The following is a 23,362-nucleotide window of genomic DNA, read 5'->3' as shown; positions in this document are numbered from 1 at the left end:
GCCTGAACTGGGCTTCTTCAGAGTGGAGAAATTGCTCCCAGGAACACTGAGAAAAAAAAAACTTGACCTGTAAGAGATCCTTAAGTTTCTGTTTATCCCATATATTCCAATGTTCCCATTCAAAGTGAATCAACTGGCCAAGCTCAGTGTCAAGAAAAGGAGTCATTAGAAGTCTTGCTGAATAAGCAGTCTTATAAGTAAAACAGAAAATAAGGTAAACAAACAACCAGCAAATGGACAAAATCACACTAAACAAAAAACTTAGAGAGATTCCTACATTTTCAAATAATTGAAGACTTGGGACTGTGTAATTTCTTCCCCATTTTGAGCATCTATTCTGGCAGTTGCAGGTTAACTGTAAGTGTAATATGTTCATTAGAACATAAACATTTAATCAAAGCTAAATCTCTAGAGGTACACTGTCAGAAAATGCAAAATTAAGATGAAAAAACCATACAGGAATATCTGGGGTTGCCCACTTAGAAGTTGGTTTCCTTAGAGTAGCAAAAAATCTCTTTGGATCAAAAAGAGATCTTTTTCTCAGATGGCATTTTCAACAGATGATGAAAAAGACAGCTACATGGTGGGGGCTTCCTATTCATGGGCATGTTGGATAAACCCATTGGTAGCACAAATATTTGTTGAGCTGGATACTGGAAAGAAAATCCTGTCAAAATAAGCTGGAGAGTCCATGCTGTGGTTCACAGGACAGGAAAACTGAACACATGTTAACCATAGCAAAGGCTGTTGAATTTAACCATGGATTCACAGGATAATTCTCTGAGTTGTACCAAATGTGAACTTTATTCTTATGCATTTATACTCCTGTAGTTTCCTGAATTGCAAATTTTAAAATTTTATTTTCACTGCATGTGATGAATTTATTGTGCTGAATTCATCAGAATGAAATATTTCATGATTCGATCACATTTCCTATTCTTGGGAATGTAAAGGCACATGTTTCTAAAATGTTGGGGAGTCATTCCCAGTGAAATTTTTGGTTGTTAATTTTGAGGTTAGACTTTTTAATGTCGTAGCTGTAGACTTATAAGATACCTTTAAAATTTATGTTCTTTACAATAGAATGAAGCTTCTCTCAGTTCACTTAGGCATGTACAGCAAAACACAATAGAGAAGATTTCCCAAAGAACCTAAATTTATTCCTTGCCATTTGAGATGATTAGGGCTTGTTCTGCAGAGGGGCTGTGTCCCTATAGACAGCCTTCAGCTTCTCGCTCTATGTGGCTAAAGGTCTAGCTGGCTCTCCACGTTACTTCAGTAATGATATTCGTTACTTCTGGAATAATATTCATTACCTTTATAGCTTAATTTTTCAGAGACCCACTTGTAATGTCATTATCTTGAACAGAAGATTCCTCCTACATAAGAATTGGGGAAAAGCAATTACTCAGGCCACAACACAAAGATCCATCACTATGCAATCTGTATCTTGTCCCTACATTCTTAGAAAACATGCTTGTATACATTTTCTGTGTATGTTTTAATTATATCTCCAATTCGCTTCATTTCTTTCTTAGGAATTAATTTAACATATTTTAAAATAAAGTAAAATATAGAAATGTGACTAAAATATATATGTGAAACATTAAATGTAACCATATATTGTTTAATATTTATTGTAATTTAATGGCATTTCTTAAATCTAAATACTTTTCTTGATTTTGATAAAAGCTTTTAATAGTCAGATAGAGATACTTAACTATTAAAAGGCAAGTGAGTCATTTAGAGTCAGAGCATATTTATCTATTTTCTTTTTTTAAGATTTATTTATTTATTACATATACAGTGATCTGCCTACATGCTAGAAGAAGGCACCAGATTGAATTGTAGATGGTTGTGAGCCACCATGTGATGGCTGGGAATTGAACTCAAGACCTCTGGAAGTGCATTTAACCTCTGAGCCATCTCTCCAGCTTTTTTCTTTTCTTTTATTTTTTTCTTTTTCTTTTTCTTTTTTGTTGTTGTTTTGGTTTTTCGAGACAGGGTTTCTCTGTATTGTTTTGGAAGCTGTCCTGGAACTCACTCTGTAGACCAGGCTGACCTCGAACTCACAGAGATCTACCTGCATCTGCCTCCCGAGTGCTGGGATTAAAAGCTTGCACCACCAACGCCCGGCTTTTATCTATTTTCTAAAACTTATTATGTAGCCATATGAATATTCACTGTGCTTTAATGTTGATTTTTTTTCTGTTATTGCTTAGAAAATGTGTGTTTGTACAGCCAAGTAAGTGAGGATACTTTATTATCGCATTGATCAGTATATGAGGCACATGTTATAGCAAGACACATTAACATTTTTACAATGATTTTCAACAGTGTTTAGGTATTCTTTTACACATTCTTAGATAAGACATGTTAAATTCTTGAACATCTCTCAGGAACTTACTTTCATGAATACTACCTGAGGAGCAGTCATAACATTTCCTAAATGAGTTGCATGTACACACACACACTTGTGTCTTCCATAAAGAACTATCAAGGGACTCTATAAGCCCATAGAATATAGATTCTGTAGTTACCTTTCAATTTCCTTCTCTAAGAAAGACAGGGCCTACTCTGCCAAGTGTTTCTATGTGGCAAATAGTTATTACATAAAATTATTTTATACTGCATGAGAATCGAGACCCTAGAACAAAGCTGCATTTCTATTTAATATTACTAGTTTGTAGAGCAGTAATAAATCTAGTAATCTTCCTGTTTCTAATTTGTAGCTGGCAGTTCTTGGCATAACCTTGAGTCCTCCTCAAAATCAACAATGGCAGGTATATTTGGGATATTTTTTAAAACCCAATGTAAAGATTCCCCCTGTCAAAATACATTAAGCTGTACAAACTTATTCTGGCTTTTGTCTCCATCCAGTATAGATGGAAAAATCTCCTGCCAGACTTTTAATATTTTGTAGTGGGAAGAAGGAAGAAATCAGCAGTAGGGATGACCTAAAGGACTAGAAAATTGGATGTATTTTAGAGTGCAGGTTAGCAAAAATAGGAGTGGGATAGAGTCTCATTTCACAGAGCTAGACAGGAGTTCAGTTATGAAGTCTTGTAAATTAGCTGGAATCAACACATTGAAGCTATGGCACCTTTGCCAAGAAAAGTGCAATACTCTAACATACTAGGCTCAGGCTCCATTAGAGAAAGTGAGAGACATTAGATTTTCTTTGTTACTCTTAAATCAATAAATGGCCTAATGACAAGTATTTTCAAAATACATATTCCTTTTTATTAATATAGGAGAGAATTATCTTTTGCACTAAATATACAGTGTTTAGTCCTTTACATCACATTTTTATATGATATTGTCTCTCTGCAGATTTATTTCTATAAATCTTTATGAATGATTTTAACTATTTGGTAATTTGTTTCCATGATCAAATACATGATCTATTTGAATTAATATAGGACTGCCTGTGTAGCTAGCAAGTGTAAAATGCCCTTCCTTTCATTCCAGTAATATTTAAGTCAGTTAGAGTAACAAGAAGGACCAATGCTGTCTATGGCATGACAGCTATTTTGAAGGGTCAGACATGATTTGACTTTAACTAGAACAGGGTTCTCACCCTGTGGATCACTACCCACTGAGGGCCAAAAACCCCTTTCACAGGAGTATCATAAGACCATTGGAAAACACGGAAATTTACATTGTGACTCAGAACAGTAGCAAAATTACAACTATGAAGTAGCAACAAAAATAACATCATGGTTGGTGGGGGCAGGATGTAGCAGTCACCACAAGATGAGGAACTGCAGCAAAGGCTCACAGCATTAGGAAGGCTGAGAACCAATGAACTAGAAAAATGTCCATGGCATGGTTAAGTGTGAAGTTTGGTAAGTATGGTATTTTAAAGGGTATTTACAAGTTAGGATATATTTCCCTTTATTCAGCAAGACAGTGAAGGCTCACATAGATTGGATCATAATAAATTGTTAGTATTCTACAGCTTTTAACTTAGGAAGTAATGAGTTCTTTTGTTTCAGAAATGAAGGATTTAGATTTCATCCACATGGTGATTAGAGTTGACTTTGTCATATTTAGTACAAACTGATAATGCTGCATTGCCAATTGTTGTTTGACATGGTTACAGAAATTAGGCAAAATATAGAGAAGATAAGTCATCATTATAAATGGTTTCATGAGCTTGGGTAAAATGGCACCAAGTGGCAGCTCAGAGTGTCTTTAAGGATTGCTTGCTATTCAAGAATTTTATAACACACCAGAAGAAAAATGCCTAATGTAGTTTAGATCTTTTCAAATAGTTAACTAAATTAATTTTAATGATGACTTTAAAATAAGTGAATGATGAGCCTGGTTTATCTTACGTGAAAAATAAGTTAAAGAGAAAATCTTTTCCAATGCATATTTGTGTTAATAAAATAGGCCAATAGGGTTGGATTCCAATAAGCACAGCAGAGAGTAGAGTAACTATTTAATGTTTGCTACCTGGCACCATGTTAAAGGTGCAGTTAAAATAAATCAATACGCCATCAAATTTATTTCTCACACATACTTTGGTTCCAATTTTTGGGAAAAATAATGATATATATGCATATGTTGTGGAACATATATACTTATATATCCACTAGTAAAAATAATGTATATATGTTATATATACATGTATATTCATTATTATGTCATATATATCAATCAGATGCAATTGTGTCCACAAAATGAAAATTACTTAGGCATTCCATTTCTAGTGATTTTTTTTCTCATTCCTTATGATATCTGACAGTGGCTGAGAAGAGCTAAACTGTTTGTTTGAAAATATGAGAAATAGAATATTTTTCTGACACCTTAATATGGATGAATCATAAGACATAAACAGAGAAAATAGAGCATTGATAATCAAAATTACACAGCCAGAAGGTTTTAAGGTCTGTGCCAAAGTAAAGGGGAGCAGCAGCCTGTTACGGGCACCTTGATCCCTTTCCCCACACCTTTGTACCTTAACATCCAATGTCAGAGGGCAGAGTGTTTGATGCAGTGTTTCTAGATACGTCAGGACAATGTTTGAAGACATCTGTATAGGCCATTGAAACTTTCAATTTTGTTACTGACATGTAGTCTTATTTCCGTTTGTCTCCTCCAAAGCCAGGCATTTTTGGTACTATATAAGCATGACTTATGACATTATCATATTGAAATTTCATCAGTCAAGATAACAATCCAGATTCACATTTAGATTTTGTTTCCTGGTGGCATATTGTGGATCCTGAGGACAATTGTTTTGCATGCAGAGCTGTCATGCAGATGAACTAGTAAGTCAAGTAAAGAACTGGGAATCAGGATTTAGTCAGTGAAACAATGGTCTTCTTTTAAAATATCTTCATAGAAGATTTCTAAACTATGGACTTGGTAGAGATGACGGAGATCCCAGTATTGGAAGTTGGGGAAGGCGATCAGAAGTGAGGTCAATTTGAGTGACATAGTGAGTTTCAGCCTTAATATTAGACCTTATCTCAATATAAATAAAGCAAAAAAAATAATAAAACAATTAAATTGATTTCTGAAAAAAATCATAAAACAATGTTTTGGTTGCTTTCTTTTGTGATTATTGGTCAAGTATGGTAATACAAATTTTTATTTGATCATCCAGGTAATTTAAATATTAAATATTTTGTGAACCATGGGAGAATAAAGAAACTTCATAAAATATCCTAAAAGTAAACACCAAAAGTATATATTTACATATTGTCTATTACTACTTCAAGCTCTTATTGTGCAGTAGTTATTTCTTGTATGAAAGTTTTGTTGAACCTACTTTTTGCCTACAGAGCTATTAGGAGAATATAAAGCTTGATCAACATTGCTTTAATTTCATAAAAGCTAACAGTCCTCTCATTGCTCCATTTCTCAGAATAAATGATTATTTGAATTTTTGAGTCATTTATTTGGAGCTTTATTTTAGCTGCTAGCTTGAAGAAAAGGACATGCAGAAGTCTAATTTTCCTAGTGCTTTCCAGAATAGATAGTAATAAGAAGATAAATGAACTAGAGATAAACTAATAAATGTTCATAAATGTCATATCATAATTAAATTATTCAATATCAGATTTTATTTTGTGTAAAAGAGTTGACAAAATGATTTCTCAGAAGCTATTCTAGGTAACAAAAACTGAAAATAGGAAGACCACCCAAAACAGCAAAAATAGAAGATTCCTGAGAGAAAAAAAACATTAATTTGTTATATTAACTGTGGCAACACAGTCATGTAGGCACTGAGAATGAGTGGAGATAGAGATCAATGCCATTTCCTCTGCCACTGAGAGGATGAATTTCTTAACAGCAATTATCAATGGCAACAACTACAGCAGCAAATAGTTAAGACATTTTTAAATATGAAGCTAATGAGGACACAATATCATGCATAACAAAAGCTTCAAGTACATCCAGTGATGAATCTATTATTTACAAATATCCTCTAAAACTAAGAAAAAAATAGTTCTTGAGAATTTCAAACAATGCATTTTGATCGCACTTCTTCTTTAGTTTATTCAGATCTACTTTCCAGGCACCCCCACCCACCTTTGTATCCTTTTAAAAACCAAACCAAACCAAAAGCATCATGTTCAAATATTATTAGATACGTGGTCTTCCACTGCAGCCTAATTAACTTATCAGGAGCCACACTCTTAGAGAAAATAAATTTCCTCTCTCCGAGCTATCAGTTGCCAATAGCTCCAATATTAAGTAAGCTGGGATTTCATGTCCAAATCCACTTTTCATGTTGGTATTTGATCTGGCTTGGACTTGTCTGGGTCTTATGCATGCTTTCAAACCCATTTTGAGTTAATGTGTCCCGCTGTGTCTGGAAAACACTGTTTCCTTGTAGTCACACACCATGTCTAGCTCTTAAATGATTTCTCTCCACTCTTTGGGAAAGGAATCTGAATCACGTGAAAAGGGAACGCATGATATATATTCCATTTAGTACTAGCATTCTTTAATTTATTAATTTCTTTCCCTCAGTTTATTGTGGATCGTGGAGTTAATCACTATTTACTGCATACAGACATTTCCCTAATGAGGGTTGAGAAACATTGATCTATGGGTAGAAGAAAAAGAAAAAAAAGGAGGTACTCCTAGAAACTAACAAGTCCCAAGGTTACATCATGTGACTTTTACTTAAGTCACATAACCTTTGTTTCAAATTCTCACTACAACATTAAAATAATATTAGTAAAACTGAAAAAATATGTTATAAATAGTGCACAAATAGAACTAAAGTCAGGCTATCTATTCCTTGTAGCTACCTAATAAAAGGCAAGTGCCTATGTTATGGTTAGTGAGTTGGAATAGTATGTGCACATCTATCAAAGGCTTTTAAATAAAAAAAATTTGCTATACTTTGTGATTCTATATTCTTAAATGGATTGATATGTGCATGTGTAATATATGATATATGATTCCCATTATTATTTAAAGTGACACAAATGAAAGACTAGAGATAAGATATTTCTAATAATTCACTGTGCAAACTTTTAAAAACAGGTCACTAGCTTCAAATGAAAGCTGAACACATGTCTCATAATTTCCCCTCAGAACTGTGTATTTGTATAAATTCAGAATGTGACAAATGTTCAAAATGGTTTTGATACATGAGAGCGAGTTAGTGTTCTGTCAGATATGAAAATATATTTTTGTCCGAGGTGTAGGAGTTTGGTGAAAGCATAATGCTTAGCATGAGTTATAATACATGGGAAAGGTAGTCATGGGAAGTGGATGGCCTATAAAATGCAAAAAAAAGAACTATAATGTAATTTTGTTAGGAAAAATTACCTAACAAAAGACGCAAAGGGATAATAAACATGATAGTTTACTGTAGCAAAGATTTTTTTTCAAAAGACAAAATAAGAGCATAGTAAGTAGCCATTTATTATGAAAGAATAATACAAACAAATCTAAACCTTGGGAAATATGTTAATGAGCATGAGATCAAGTCTGAGCCAATGAGGAAGCTAACCTAGGGGAACTTTCTGTTATTGTACTGAGAATCATCATCACATTTGCTTTACCATGAAGTGTCATTGTCCACCCAGGGAAGGCACATGGTAAACACTGAGAACTTTAACTGTGCCCGAGTCTTTCAGCCACTGTTAGACGGTATTTGCAAAGTAGATGTTAATAAAGGCAAGAGCACATAGCAGGCAAGTAAGAACATGCACTTCCTGTAGAGCATTGGGACAGCAAGTGCACAGGACCTGTAGAGCATTGGGACAGCAAGTGCACAAGACCTGTAGAGCATTGGGACAAGTGTACAGGAATGATGCCCACAGACAGTCCCCAACTGGACAACAGTGGGCTCGAAACTTTTTTCATTCAAGTTTTATTGCAACAAATTTCCATAAAAAAACAAGAAAACCTCCTGATCACTCATGCTCTCCTCCTCCTCCTCTCTCCCCTCTCTTTCTCTTAGCTCCCCCCTCAGGCTCCTAATTTACTCAGGAGATCTTGTCCCTTTCCCCTTCTTTGGTGGGGGGAAATCCATGTATGTCTGCCTTAGAGTCCTCCTTGTCTCCTAGCCTCTCTGGGATTACGGATTGTAGGCTGGTTATTCTTTGATTTATGTCTAATATAAACTTATGAGTGAATATATACCATGTTTGTCTTTCTGTGTCTGGCTTACCTCACTCAGGGTGGCTTCTTCTATTTCCATCCATTTGCCTGCAAATTTCCAGAATTCATTGGTTATTTTTCCCCACTAAGTAGTACTCCATTGTGTAAATATACCTCTAATTTCCTTATCCATTCTTCAGTTGAGGTGCATCTAGATTGCTTCCGATCTGGATATTATGAATAATGCTCATATGAACATAGTTGAACAGTTATCCTTATGGTATGAATGTGCATTCTTTGGGTATATGCCTAAGAGTAGAATTGCTGGATCTTGAGGTAGACTGATTCCCATTTTCCTGAGAAACCATCATACTTATTTCTAAAGTGACTGTATGAGTTTGCATTCCCACCAGCAATTGAGAAGTATTCCCCTTTCTCCACAACCTCTCTAGGATTAACTGTCCTTGGTGTTTTTGATTTTAGCCATTCTGACAGGTGTAAGATAGTATCTCAGAGTTGTTTTGCTTTGCATTTCCCTGATGGTTAAGGATGTTGAGCAAATCCTTATGTGCCTTTTGGGCATTTGACATTCTTCTATTGAGAATTCTCCATTTAGATCTGTATCCCATTTTTAATTGGATTATTTGGTGTTTTGGTGACTAGCTTCTTGAGCTTTTTGAGTATTTTGGAGAATAGCCCTATGTCAGATGTGGAATTCAGGAAGGCCAAGTTGTTAGAAGAACAGAGAAGAGCAAGGAAAGAGATACCTTAATTGAGGGAGTCTTTTATGGGCCTAACAAGAAATCTGGCACTAGGGAAATCCCCACAGATCCACAAGGGTAACACAAACTAATAATTTAAGCAATAGAGGAGAGGCTACCTTAAATGGCCTTTCCCTATAATGAGACTGATGACTACCTTAAATGACATCATACAGCCTTCATCCAGTAACTGATGGAAGCAGAAATAGAGATTCACAGTTAAGCAAGCACTCATCCGAATTCCTGGAATCCAGTTGTAGAGAGGGAGGAGTGATGAGCAATGGGGTCAAGACCATGCTGGAGAAACCCACAGAAACAGCTGACCTGAGCAAGTGAGAGCTCATGAACACTATTCTTACAGCTGGGGTACCAGCATAAGCCTGAAGCAGGCCCCTTGAATGTGTGTAACAGTAGGGGGGGCTGAATAATCTATGGGGCCTCTAGCAGTGGAACCAGTATTTATCCCTAGTGAATGCATGGGTTTTGGAAGCCCATTCCCTATGGTGGGATAATCTCTTAGCTTATATACACGGGGGAGGGCCTAGGTCCTGCCACAAATGATGTGGCAGATTTTGATGATCCCCCATGGTAGGTCTCACCCTCCCTGAGGAGTGGATGGCCAGAAGTTGATGGGTGGGAATGGGAGGACGGGAGGGAGAACTGGGGTTGGTATGCAAAATAAGGTTGTTTTTAATTTAAATAAAAATTAATGAAAATCAAGGAGCATCTGGACTTTTACTAGGGTGAATTATAACTTTTCCACTGATGGGAATCAGTTTGCTGAGATTTATTGCCATCATAAGTCAGAGGATATTTCAGGGGCAGATTTGCCACCGGATAAACCAGGACAAATTTTATGGTCAAGCCAAAGAAGAAATTCAGAGCACGGAAAACCATAGGGCAGAGGCATGCATTTATATATGTGAATAAATGGCAGAGGCATATATAATGAGTTCATTGGTTCATAAACTTCAGTCCAGTGCTTGAAAACAAGCTTCGTCACCTGTTTCTATCATTTTTCCTGTGTTGGAATTCATGAAGATCCTCTGTGAGGACTGTGTAAGCATTTTCAATTTTCATGCGTGTGCAACCTGCTTTAGGGACGTGCTGACTGGTTTCCGTAATCGCATCGTGACATCTGCATGCAGGCCCTTGGGAGGATCGAGGTTTCCTCGCCTTCTTTGACTTCTTCATTCCCTTTCCCTCCAGGTGAAAGTGTGGTTCCAGAACAGGAGAATGAAGTGGAAGCGGGTCAAAGGCGGACAGCAAGGAGCTGCAGCTCGAGAGAAGGAACTGGTGAATGTGAAAAAGGGAACGCTTCTTCCGTCAGAGCTGTCGGGGATCGGCGCAGCTACCCTCCAGCAGGCAGGGGACTCACTAGCAAACGATGACAGTCGAGATAGTGACCACAGCTCAGAGCACGCACACTTATGATATATACAGAGACCAGCTCCATTCTCAGGAAAGCACCGTTGTGATGGCAAGCCTTACCCCAACATCGTTTACGTGGCAGATGACTGTGGCATGGCAGTGTTGCTTAATAGGATTAAATGCAGGCATCTCAAGTCTTATTTCTCATGATTGATAGAAGGTTTACACTAAGTGCCTCTTATTGAAGATGCTTCCTCAGTGAAATTGGAGACAGTTAATGTATTCCAAGTACATTTGTTCCACATATGACAGAGAGGGAGATGAGTGTTTGCTTTGGCTTTCACAGAAAATAAAATGGCTACCAAGAGCAAACTTGATAAGAAGTTTTAATCAAGATCTCTCCAGAGTGAAGATGCTAAAAATAAAAATGGTTTGAACTTTCCAGTTGTACCAGGCCATGTGTGTGACACTTGGCAGGCATTTGCTTTTGCTTGCACTGAAAATTAAATTGCTATTAAGTTAACCCATGAAATAGTTTATCCTGAACAGCCACAGTGCCTGAACCCACCAAGTGGATAGAAAATGTATTCAAACTCTGTATATACTATTCTTAAATCACTTTCCTGTGTTCACTAATTTTAGCAAATGCATTCATGTAGCTGATGAAAATAGGCTCTCCCATTGACAACTACAGACAGCTTCTTGCATTTTTATACATCTTTGTCAGTCAGAGACAATGAGTATGTGCTTACTTGTGTTCAATAGAGAAAATGAAGTAGAGTCTGGTAGGACATATTCTTGTACCACAGACAAAACAAATCTTCTGTTGCATTTACTATCAACTGCTGCTGATACATTATAGAACATACCCAGCCCCTCAAGCCTTCCTCTCATATAGCTTGGAAAACCTTAGGATCATAGGCAAATCAATTACCTTGCAGAAAGAGTCTTGTGTGCCAAATGTCTAATTTTGTATCTTTAAATGGTTAGTGTTTATGGATGTGATTCAATGAACAGGGAAAAAGGTTTCTGCCTCATTGTTTATATCAAACCAAGTGCCAAACCAAGTTAATACTTCAAGAGAATAGATGAGAAATTCTGGATGCCTCAAAATTAGACTCAGCCAAAATATATTATTTTTCATATGCTCTATATTCATGCAGAACAAGTCTTTGTATTTTGTAAAAAAATGTTGAATAAATGACCCTTCAAATAATTATTGTCTCTCTATTGTGACTTCATTGGTTTGAATAGATTTATCTATTTATCTGTAACCAAGGATGGTCTCGAATTCTTTAGGTAGTCCAGTATTAATGTGGTTTCACAGAAATCTTTTGCCTCACTTAGCATCCCGGGTGCTGAAATTACAGGCTGGAACCACCATGACAAGCTAATTTTAGCAGATTTTTAAACTATATACTTAAATTTTCCATTAGTTTTTGCGTCCATGTAAACCTACATGGTTGTTCCATAATTTTTGAATGTTTTATCATGGCATAAAAATAATCCATGGGTAACCAAAGAGTTTCTAAGACCAGTAATATACTAAACAAAATTTGGTAAATAAAATGGTAATATAGTTCAATGGCTGTGGTTGATTTCAACAGTATTATATTTCAATGTGTGCAATAGTTCAATAGTTTTATTTTGGAATTTATTAATTTTATTTTTCAGTATTTATTGTCAAACCCAAAGACACATCCATGCTACATGTGTCCCCTACTATTGATTTACCTGCCCAGCCTGCAAATAGATGTTTTACATTCATAATATCCAGACTTTGGAATGAAATGTGAAATAAACAAGCTAAAGAGAACCCCAAGTTCTAATTAATATTGCTGATGGAATAAATAAAAGATGACTCTTGGCACATTTTGTGTCAAAGTCCTATTTATCACTTTACCACATTGCTTTTGGTTTGTTGTTTGTTTCACCCAGAGTAATTAAGGATTTACCAGTGTATCCCCCAACCCCATTCCCAGTTATTTTGAAACAGCCAAAATTGCCAAGAACCACCATTGTGTGATTGATTTTATTTCCTTTAAAATAGTTAAACTAATAAAATACACCCAATTTCATTTAACTTATCCTAATGTGATACTAATAGTATTCAGGGAGTGAACAACTGTTATTTGTATCATATTTTTTTCTTTGTGCAAAAATTTTTATCTCATTACACAGCAATATTTCTGAATTACCATTGATGAAGAACACAGTAAAGGTTGTTGTTAGAAGTGACTAAAGAACACACTAAATTTTGTTGTGAATAAAACCATTTCTATATCAGAATTATAGTTTATTAGGACAAGGAAATCAAGGGAAATGATTCTCTACACACAAGATATTCAAAAATGAAATGAGGCAAGTGCAGGATGGATTATACCTTTATGCAAGCAATCCTAAAAGGAAACATGTAATCCAGAGAAGCAAACAGGTATGAAAGGCCATGTGACTGACCAAAAGTACAGTGTGTTGACATGGATTCAAATGAGCCATTCGAGACAGAAGTTCACAGTCAGCACCCCAATAAATGAAGAAGTAGAGTAACAGGAATTACAAGAAGGCTTTTGAATTTGTTTCTACAGAGCTGGAGATTGAGTTCAGAGCTATCTATATGATAAACAAGCGCTATGTGATAGCCCTAATACTGAGCTAGATCACCATCCCTCAGAGTGACAGTAATTAGAACTTAGTATATTTTGCACTATCAGTATTTATCTACCTTCAAAATGATACATGAAATATATAGTATTCATTCTTTTTTCTAGGATTAAATTTTTAGGACAATTAAAATACCATAAACTGTCATCTAGGATATTCCATAAGTGTTCACAATCAAGAAGAGGGACTGGGTGTGGGGGAATGGGATTCTTCATTTTATGACATCTTATTACACACTGCCTGTGTTTTCATATAATTCCTTCCCAGATACCCTGGGTTAGCATAAAAACACCTTTCTCTGGAAATGGTATGTAAGTGTCATTAGTAGTTATGGTAAATTTCCACCAGGGCTCAGAGGAATAAAGGAATAGACACTACATATTATTTTTACAAATCATTAACATGACTAACTACTTTTTACTTCCCATAGCTATTCAGAGCTTTCTGGGAAGTTGATCCCAAATTTTAATATGAACATGGTTTGCTAAGTCAATTTTATTAGCTTGTTTTTGTTCAAAGATAGCTGGTATAACTGAATAATTTTTTGTCAGGGCAAACTTATTATTTTTCAGCTCTTACAGAATACAATTAAATGTACTAAACAAAAGAATAAATATGACATCAGAAAAACTATTGCCATATCAAATAATGAGGGCTATAAAATGTTATTTAATATTTAAACTTTTTGTGTTGGTGATTTTCTATTATTATGCATTTTTATTATTGTAAACATATCTTTTACTTTTCTTTCCTTCTTTCTTTCATTTGTTTGTTTGCCTTGCATTCCAAACACAGTTTCCGGTCCCTCCTCTCCTCCTGGTCCCTCTCCTCTGTCCCAACCCATCCACTCCTCGTCTGCTTCTATTTAGCAAAGAGTAAGCTTCTCATGGATATTGCACAAGAAGACCAAACAAAAGAACTGTAACATATGTTCAGGGGGCCCAGGTCGGTCCCAGGCAGGATCTCTGGTTGCCGGTTCAGCCTCTGTGAATCTCTTCGAGCTTTGGTTAGTTGATTACGTGGGCTTTCTTGTGATGTTCTTGACCCCTCTGGCTCCTACACTCCTTCGTCTCTCTCTTCAGCAGGATTCCCCAAACTTGACCTAAGGTTTGACTGTGGGTATGTATCTGTTTCCGTCAGTAACTGGATGAAACCTCTCTAGTGGCTATTAGGCTTGGCACCAAACTATGAGCACAGCAGAACATTGTTAGGCATCATTACGTTGGCAATGTTTTTCCTTCAGTTCTATGCTAGGTCTCTGGTCCATGCACCCGGCACTTCTGTAGCATGGGTCTCAGTCTGAACCAGTCATTGGTTGACCCCTCCCACAACTTCTGCCCCACCCTTTCCCCAGCATATCTCATAGACAGGACAGACTACAGCTCAAAGTTTATATGGCTAGCCTGGTGTCCTAATCCCTCCACCGCAATTCTTGCGTGGTGGCAGGTGACCAGTTCGTGCTACATATCCAGTTGCTGGGAGTCTGAGCTGGTGTCTTCCTTTTAGATTTCTGGTATTTTACCTTTGTCCAGGTTTCTAGCTCACCTGGAAATGTCCCCCTTTTCCAGCAGTTTATTTTAGTACTCTCTCCCACACTACCACATGTCCTACCTCATCCCTTGTGTTCCCATATTCACCTGTGTTCAGTCAACCCAGGAAACATCTTCTGTTTTGCCTTCCCAGGGAGATCTAAGGGTTCGCCTTGGGCCCTCTTTCTTCCCAAGCTTCTCTGTGTATGTGGATTGCAACACAATTATCCTTTACTTTACAGCTAATATCCACTTATAAGTGAATATAAACCATGTTTGTCTTTCTGGGTCTGGGTTGCCTCACCCAGGGTGATTTTCTTTCTAGTTCAATACATTTGCATTTGACTTTCTTGATGCCATTGCTTCTAAGAGCTGAGTAATATTCCATTGTATAAACATAATGTTTTATTTATCCATTCTTAAGTTTAGGGACTTCTAGGTTGTTTCAGGATCTAGCTATTGGGAGTAATGCTGTTATGAACATAGTTGAGCAAGTGCCCTTGTGGTAGTATTGAGCATCCTTTGGGTATATGCCCAAGAATGGTATAGCTGGGTCATGAAGTAGATTGATTCCTAATTTTCTGAAAGCTGACCTTGTTTTATTAAAGTCTAATTTCAAATGATAGTAAAAAATTCCAGACAGATTTTTGGTACATTACAAAATATTTAGTAATCCCTTGGTAAAATTGGTTTATTTTGTTCAGAATGGGTTTTAGAAATAGTTCAAAAATTAGAATGGCTCAATACATCAATTCTTGTCACAACTACTTCATAGTGCATTGTCATGCAATTTCTTGGTAAGAGAATGGGTTAATCTACAGAAATCTTCCATTCAGGGTAGCCTAATTATTTCTTCTCTTTTGATGTAAGTCACAGAGATAAACATATATATATATTTTTCTTTAAATTAAAGTGTAATCACAGAGCTTAGAGATGTTTATATTTTCTCACCTTCTCTTTTTAACATACTAATCGTTGAAACATCATCTATTATGAGTTTTTTTTAATTTAGTGGATATAGTTTTTAAATACAAACTGTTAGTATTGCTGAGCTATTAATACTAGTTCAGTGATTTCTTTGGCTTTCATTTTATTTAGTGCAGAATTCAATTTTCTTTGGATATTTTCAACATTAGAATATGGCAATATTTTATGGTCACATATTTATATGTTATAATAGAGTAGATTTATGATAAAATATAAAAAGTGGACAGAGAATGTATTATGTCCTCCAAGCAAATACATCTGCAGTTGAGACAACACTGAGTGATATATTGAAAAAGCTAAAAAGCTACTTTGATAGGACCCTTTTAGTAAACTTTCTTTTATTGCAGTGGGAGCAAATGTGAAGAAGAGTGTGAGATAAAACTACATTTTTAACAAAAACATCATTTATGCCTTAGAAAGATAAAGAAGCAGACATAAATAAATGTCAGTTTTTATAGTAAAATCCATTATTTTTTTTAAAATTCCAGCAAATGAAACTTTATTGCAGCAGTGAAAGTCAAACAGGAAAATTTAGACAATTATCTGTTCCTTATGAACATTTTAGTTTTTAAATTATCTTAAGATTGAACACAAATTTAAACATTTGATAGTTGCATTCCTGAAAGAATGACTGTATTTGCATATGTGTACATATTATTTGGTAGTACGAAGTTAATCAAGCAAATTTTCCAAATGATTTTAGCTAGATTTGCTATAACATCTTTATGTATTTATGTCATTATTTTGCTAATGACTCTAAGTCATCCTGTACCAATGCTCTGTTTCTATTTGACGTTCTGCTCAGTTATCAGGTTGTCAGTCTATTTGATTTGTGTACTGTATTCCTTAACCAGGAAACACGTGGGGGAAGGATTTGCTACTTAGAGTGGTTGTCCATGTTGTTCATTCTGGTTCTGTTTCTTCAGTTCCCTGAGTACTTGGAAGAAGTAGTCAAACACACTCTTGGAGCTGTACACAAAGTTGCAGTTATAAATGCCCAGTGTAATCCGTAATGCATCTTCCTCAGTGTTCACCACCACATTTTCAAGCTACTGTGATAAAATCATGACTCTCATCATTTATGATTCAATTTTCTAGCTAAGCTTTATAATTAGCTACTATTTTAATGATATTATAATTTATAGTAAACATTATTAGACTGTTATAAAAGTTTTATTTGTGCAAACTAAATGTTTCTCTCTAATAGATAATTTGAGAATTTTAGTATTAAGACTGGAGGGATGGCTAGTGGTTAAGAGCCCTTCCTTAAAAGGATTTAAGTTTCTTTCCCAACATCCATGATGATCAGCTTAAAATGTCCTTCAACTCCAGCTCCATGGAAATCAAAACCTCTGGCATCCATGAGCAACAGAACACACTTGTACATATAAGCACATATATGAACATACATACGCATAAATGAAAATAAAACACATCCTTAAGAAAAAGAATTTGAGTGTTATGATTTCATGTAATTCTACCTAACAAAATGTTCATATAAAATTTTAAAACAAAGAAATCGTTTTCAAAATATTTGATAAATGTATTCAAAATTAGAGAAATTTCATATGTAATTAAAAATAGATTCACCTATAAAACCAATTTTGTGAAACCGTGACTCTTTTCCAAAATGCGTTGGAATTTCCAGATGGTTCCTTGGTCAGGAAGACAGAGTGCAATGTCCTAATACACCTGGCAAACTACTTAAGGAATTTACATGAAGAAATGATGCCTTTTCTGTTTTCCTTTCTTACACTGTTATATGTAAATAATTACCAGAAAACACTGTAGACAAACGGGATATTCCAAAACATGTACCAGACAAGTTAATAAGAAACTTTGGAAAATATTTTTGAAATATATAATTCCAAATAATGGTTGTGGTTCATAATGAAGGCTTCATTTTCCTCCCTATAGAATACATTGTGGTATATACCACTGCTTTCCACAAACACTGTCAAGGTGCACAATAAATCCCCAAACCTTTCTCAGCATCTCTATTTGACTTTGACCACTGAGTCTATTCATCTCTTCTTTGGGTGTTGTATTGAGTTCACTGGTCTGGTTGCCCACATGCAGATGCATTTCCTCAGTTTTTTTAGGTTTTCAACCCTTCAGGGAGCAAATTATTGCTCATCTTAACAAAACACCACTTGTCATATTCTGACCTTGCAAGTTTTACATTCATTATATAGGTACTTAATGATTTCTCCCCCATATTGAATGTTGTCTTTTGGGAACAAGGTATGCCTCTAACTTTTTGAAAAATCCCTGGTAGCCTACATTCAGAATTCTTGTGAATTAGAAACACTGAGCTTAGAATGCTGGTTTATCATGGCCTGTAAATAATAACTGTAAATACAGAACCCCATGGTAACTGTCAATCAAAATATACCCCTTGAAAATATGCAAAGTTTTATTTGCATGTGTATACACATTCACTCCAATCATGATTGCTTGAATTAATTGATCCTTATGTTTGAATATATGCATAACTTAAATGTTATGAGGTTCTACTGAAAGATACCTGTAAATCTAAGCTTAATTTGAAGTGGAGTCTTCAAACATTTTTTTTCTCTTGGGTATGTGTAGGTATCATGAAGCAAATCAAAATGAGGGGTATGGATTTCAAACTTTTACTCTCACCATGTCAGAAGAGAAAAACTAGGAAGAAAAGTTTAGGAACATGTTTTAACAGATGTTCATATATGGTTCAGAGGAAAAGGAAATTCTTTCCTACAACTCAGATGCCTGTTTTGAAGTTGTCAGAATGTCTTACAGACAGCTTGGCTGTTATCCCACACCCATTGTTAGTAGTCTAGTATGGAGGACGACATCTGTGCAACATGGAAGTCCCTTATGAAAATGGACTGATAATTATGTTTCATGCAGGTGCTGTTAAAGTGAAATCAGGTGTCAAGCCTTGGGCTGCCCAAATCGCTGTTGTATGCTGAGAAAAAGTGGTTTGCCATATTCTGAAATGGAATGTAAGCATAACATTCCAGTCTTCGGGTGCTGCAGAGGTCAGACTGCTTAGTAAAGCTGTAAAATTCTCAAACTCCCTTCACCATCAACAGTAAAAGAAAGCTTCGCTTTGAATCAAGGATATAGGTCAGATCAAAGTTATTACATTTCCTAGCTAAAATAACTTTCCAATTACGTCATATTCCCCTGAAAAGCTGGGAAAGAAGCAGTGCATTGAAAACTCTGATGCCTTAACCTCACATACAAAAATTACTTTGTAAAATAATCAAAATCAGTCTTCTGATGGTATCACAGGAGCCATTTGTTCAGAACTCGGTGGTGTTGTCTCCTTGCAGGACAACAGTGAGCAATTTCCTTTGACCATTGGGACTCTCGTAAGTCTTCTTGACTTGAGTGTAGATGCTGCTCCTAGAAATCTTCCTTTTCTTGTTGCTTATTAGTGATGACTTATCAACTTTTGATAATGCCATTTAGCTCTTAGCACAGCTTCTGCTTCCTTTTTTTCCCCCCCCGAGACAGTGTCTCCCTGTATTGCTTAGGAGGCTGTCCTGGAACTCGCTTTGTAGACCAGGCTGGCCTCGAACTCACAGAGATCCGCCTGCCTCTGCCTCACGAGTGCTGGGAGTAAAGCCATGTGCCACCAATGCCCTGCTTAGCACAGCATCTTCAGTTAAGTTTCACTATTCACTGGGTCTTCAATACCAGGCCACTGAAACTTACTCATTTGAGATATCTTTTTTTTTGTCATAAATGGCAGAGCTGGGGCATAACATGTCTGTATCTGTTAACTCCTAAAACTTTTGTTTCTATTATTCCAGCAAGATTTTTTTCTTAAAATAATATATAAAATAGAAAAAAATTTTTAGTTACTAAACCAATTTCTAAGAAAAGGTCATTAACATAGTGTCTTAATTAGAGTTCACTATTGCTGTGAAGAGATGCCATGACCACATCAACTTTTAAAAACAACGCATTTAATTGAGGGTGGCTCACTTACGGTTTCAGAGGTTCAGTCCATTATGACCATGTAGTGAAGCATGGAAGCATGAAGGAAGACTTTTTGCTGAAGCTGAAAGCACTACATCTTGCAGGTGACAGGAGGCCAAATGTCTCATAAGGTGCAGCTTGAGCATATATGAGACTTCAAAGCCCACCTGCATGGTGACACACTTCCTCCAGCAAGACCACACATTCTCAAATAAGGCCACACCTCCTGTTAGCACCACTCAATCTAGGGGCCATTTTCTTGTTTTCTTTCAAACCACCACATTCTACTATCTGGCCCCCAAAGGCTTGTAACCATGTCATAATGCGAAAACGTATTCAGTCCAACTTGGAAAGTCCCTGTAGTCTATAAAACTCTCAATTTTATTTAAAAGTCTAAAGTTCATAGTCTCTTCTGAGATTCATGCAAACTGTTAACTTCAATCCCCCTGTAAAATTAAAATTAAAAAAACAAATCACATACTACCAACACACAACAGCATAGGAGATATATATATATATATGTGGAAACATAGGAAAGAGAGAATAATGAGGAAACAGTGGGCCAAAGCAAGACGGAAAAATGGCTTGGCGAACTCCAGACTCTGCATCTCCATACCTGATGTCTAAACTCTCTCCACATCTCCAATTCCACTCAGCACTGTTTACTGCAACACACTTCATTCTCTTGTGCTGGTTATACTCCCTGTTGCCTGCTCCCCGGGGCAGTTATCCCATGACTCTGGCATCTCTAGTATCTTGAGTTCTCCAAGGCAACCCAGGCTTCAACTTTACAGCTCACTATGCCTCCATTGGCAGACACCCTTGACACATGCCTGGTCTTAGTGGCTTTCCTTGGGCATGGAGGCAACTTCTGTAACCCATTTCTTCTATTCTTAACTCTAAAGCCAGAACCACATGGCCGAAGCTGCCAACTTCTGCTGCTTACTGGGGCCAGAATATAGCCCTCTTGTTTAATTACATATTCAGTAGCTTTTTGTTTTCCTTTACTGCCTAAACTTGGCTTTTCTTGGACTTTATAGTTACACCAGGCTGGCCTCAAATTCAGAGGTCCACCAGCTTTGGCCTTCCCAATGCTGGGACTAAAGGTGTACACCACCACCCCTGGCTCTAAACTTTTCTTTAATTCATTTCCACTAGTAGGAAACTTAGCTGGGTGAGATCTTTTCCTGAAGTTACCACTCCCTTTATTACATTTCTCAACCTGTTCATCTCCTTGCATACAGGACTTAGCTCCATTCCACTTTCAGGTGCTCTTTTCTCCTCAAATGTTTTTCCTCAATCATCTATCTCAATTTCACTATATGTCTTCATTAGAGTTACCACTAATAACCACACAACATAGTCTATGCTAGAATGTTTTAAGATTTCTGCTAGCAGAATTAATATGAATCTCTTCACTTTAGCCTCAGGCAGACTCATTGGAAAAAGGCAAAAGGCAGCCACTTCCTTCACCAAAATATCACAAAAAAGATTTCTAGGCAACACACTAAAATTCTCTGAAACATCTTGAGATAGCTTGTGACATTTCAAATCATTATCAGCACCACCATCATCCATGGTCCTACAAGGATGCCCAGTTAAGCAGTGCTTAAAACATTCTACTGCTTTCTGAACCCCAAGTACCAAAGTCCATATTACTCCAAACAAAAACATGGTCAGGCTGGGCGGTGGTGACACACGGCTTTAATCCCAGCACTTGGGAGGCAGAGGCAGGTGGATCTCTGTGAGTTCGAGGCCAGGCTGGACTGACAGCCTCCAAAACAATACAGAGAAACCCTGTCTGGTAAAACAAACAAACAAAAAAAACATGGTCAGGCTTATCAAATGTCTCACTGGGTGTGACTTGAGCATACATAAGACCTCAAAGGCTGCCTCCAATAACACACTTCCTCCAATAAGATCACACCTGCCTCAGTAAGGCCAGACTTCCTGATGGTGCCAATCCCTTGGGGGACATTTTCTTTCAAACCATTGCACACAGCAAACAATTATATACTTATATACTACTTGGTCACAGTCAAAACTACAGCCATTGTTGCCAAGGTGGGGAGGGGCAAGAAGAAAGCAAAAAGGTGCCTCTTTCATTACACATTTGTTGATGCTAAACTTAGGAACTGAGTCAAGATGCTTCTTTGGTCTTAAGGCTTATTTTTAATTAACATGGAGTAATTCTATGAAAGGAAGATGCAGGCAGAAATTTCTGCCTTATCTCATATAACCACTCAGTGTAGCAGCCTCTTGCCTGTGAACCTATAATGGTGGGCACACCCCTTTGGGAGTGACTTCAGGTGAACTGAGGCAGAAAGAGGGAAACAAAAGGTGTGGTCTTACTTGCAGGTCTCTTTCTCTCGGGTCAGCCCATCCGATAGGAGGGGCATAGAAGAGCTCCTGCGGTTCTTCATTATTACCTGGGTAAGTGTTCTCCAATAAACACCCATTCATTGTTTATCTTGGGTCTAGTGAAATCTTCGTATCCTTGCCTTCAACTCAGAGTCTTAAAAATAATTATAAGTGCTAGTCCGGTAGTTCAGGCTTGTGAGTACCTCTCACAATTAAATTCATCCATATTTCTTATTTATGCTTTGCCACCCAACTTGGTACCTTTTCTCAGTAGGGCTTGTTCATCTTGCTTCTTCCTGCTTCTGCTCACTACTCCTCAGACTCCATCATTCTTCTACTGGGCACTTTCTGTTTGATTCTCGTGCTTAAGCTTATTCTGTTCAGTCATGGGGCAGTCAGCTTCTTTATTAACCCAATCACAGCAACTTATCTTCCAAGTATACAAATGGATTATTCCATGTTGGGAATTCGTGATGTTTCCATACCCTTATGATTTTGTGTATAGACTGTGCAAAAACCATGTGACTAGCATATCTGGGATAATCAAGCATGTGGAGTCAGCATGTCTGTCACATCAAACATTTATCATGTCTTTGTTCTCCTTTAACTACTTTAAAGTATATGGCATTTACAATATGCTAACCGCGATCTCCCTGTTGGGCAAGAAAACACTGACACTTACTCCTTCTAGCTATGACTTTGTGCTCCCTTATTAAAGACTTTCAATACTCCTCTACAAAACACTGAAAATTGCTTTGGAATCCAGGAATCCCACTACTAGGTGTGTACCTGCTACAGTTTGCATGATCAATGTCCCCTAAACAGTCATATGCTACAAGGGAATTAGTTGGATCTTTGAGAAGAAGACCTGCTGAGGGAAACCGTTAAATGAAGCTGTCACCATCAGCTCAAACTCCCTTCCTTTTTGAGGTGAGCAGATTGCTCCACTGTGTTCCTTCACCAGGATGTGCCGCCTGTACCAGCCCAAATCACGGTGCTCTTAGAATTCTAAAATGGTGAGTCAAACACAAAATCTCCTAAGGTCATGATCTTGAGCATTTTGCTATAGCTTTGGAAAGCCAGTACAAATACCCAAAGAAAGCTGTGGCTGAGACATTCACACATCCACATTTATTGCTATAG

General features: G+C 36.8%; 1 protein-coding gene across 1 annotated transcript in view; it reads left to right on the top strand.

The window, feature by feature from the left end:
• Meox2 (mesenchyme homeobox 2) overlaps nt 1-11,925 on the top strand; it is a 58,845-nt gene extending 46,920 nt beyond the window's left edge. Inside the window, exon 3 of the mRNA XM_005076214.4 lies at nt 10,548-11,925. Coding sequence (XP_005076271.1) covers nt 10,548-10,772 — 225 coding nt within the window. The 3' untranslated portion in view covers nt 10,773-11,925. The remainder of the gene's footprint in view (nt 1-10,547) is intronic.
• Nucleotides 11,926-23,362: the final 11,437 nt, after the last annotated feature.

This window comes from Mesocricetus auratus, unplaced genomic scaffold (assembly GCF_017639785.1).
Source record: "Mesocricetus auratus isolate SY011 unplaced genomic scaffold, BCM_Maur_2.0 Super-Scaffold_15014, whole genome shotgun sequence".
Lineage (NCBI taxonomy): Eukaryota > Metazoa > Chordata > Mammalia > Rodentia > Cricetidae > Mesocricetus > Mesocricetus auratus.
Note: the sequence above shows the minus strand (reverse complement) of the source record. Positions and strands in the feature narration are given on the sequence as shown.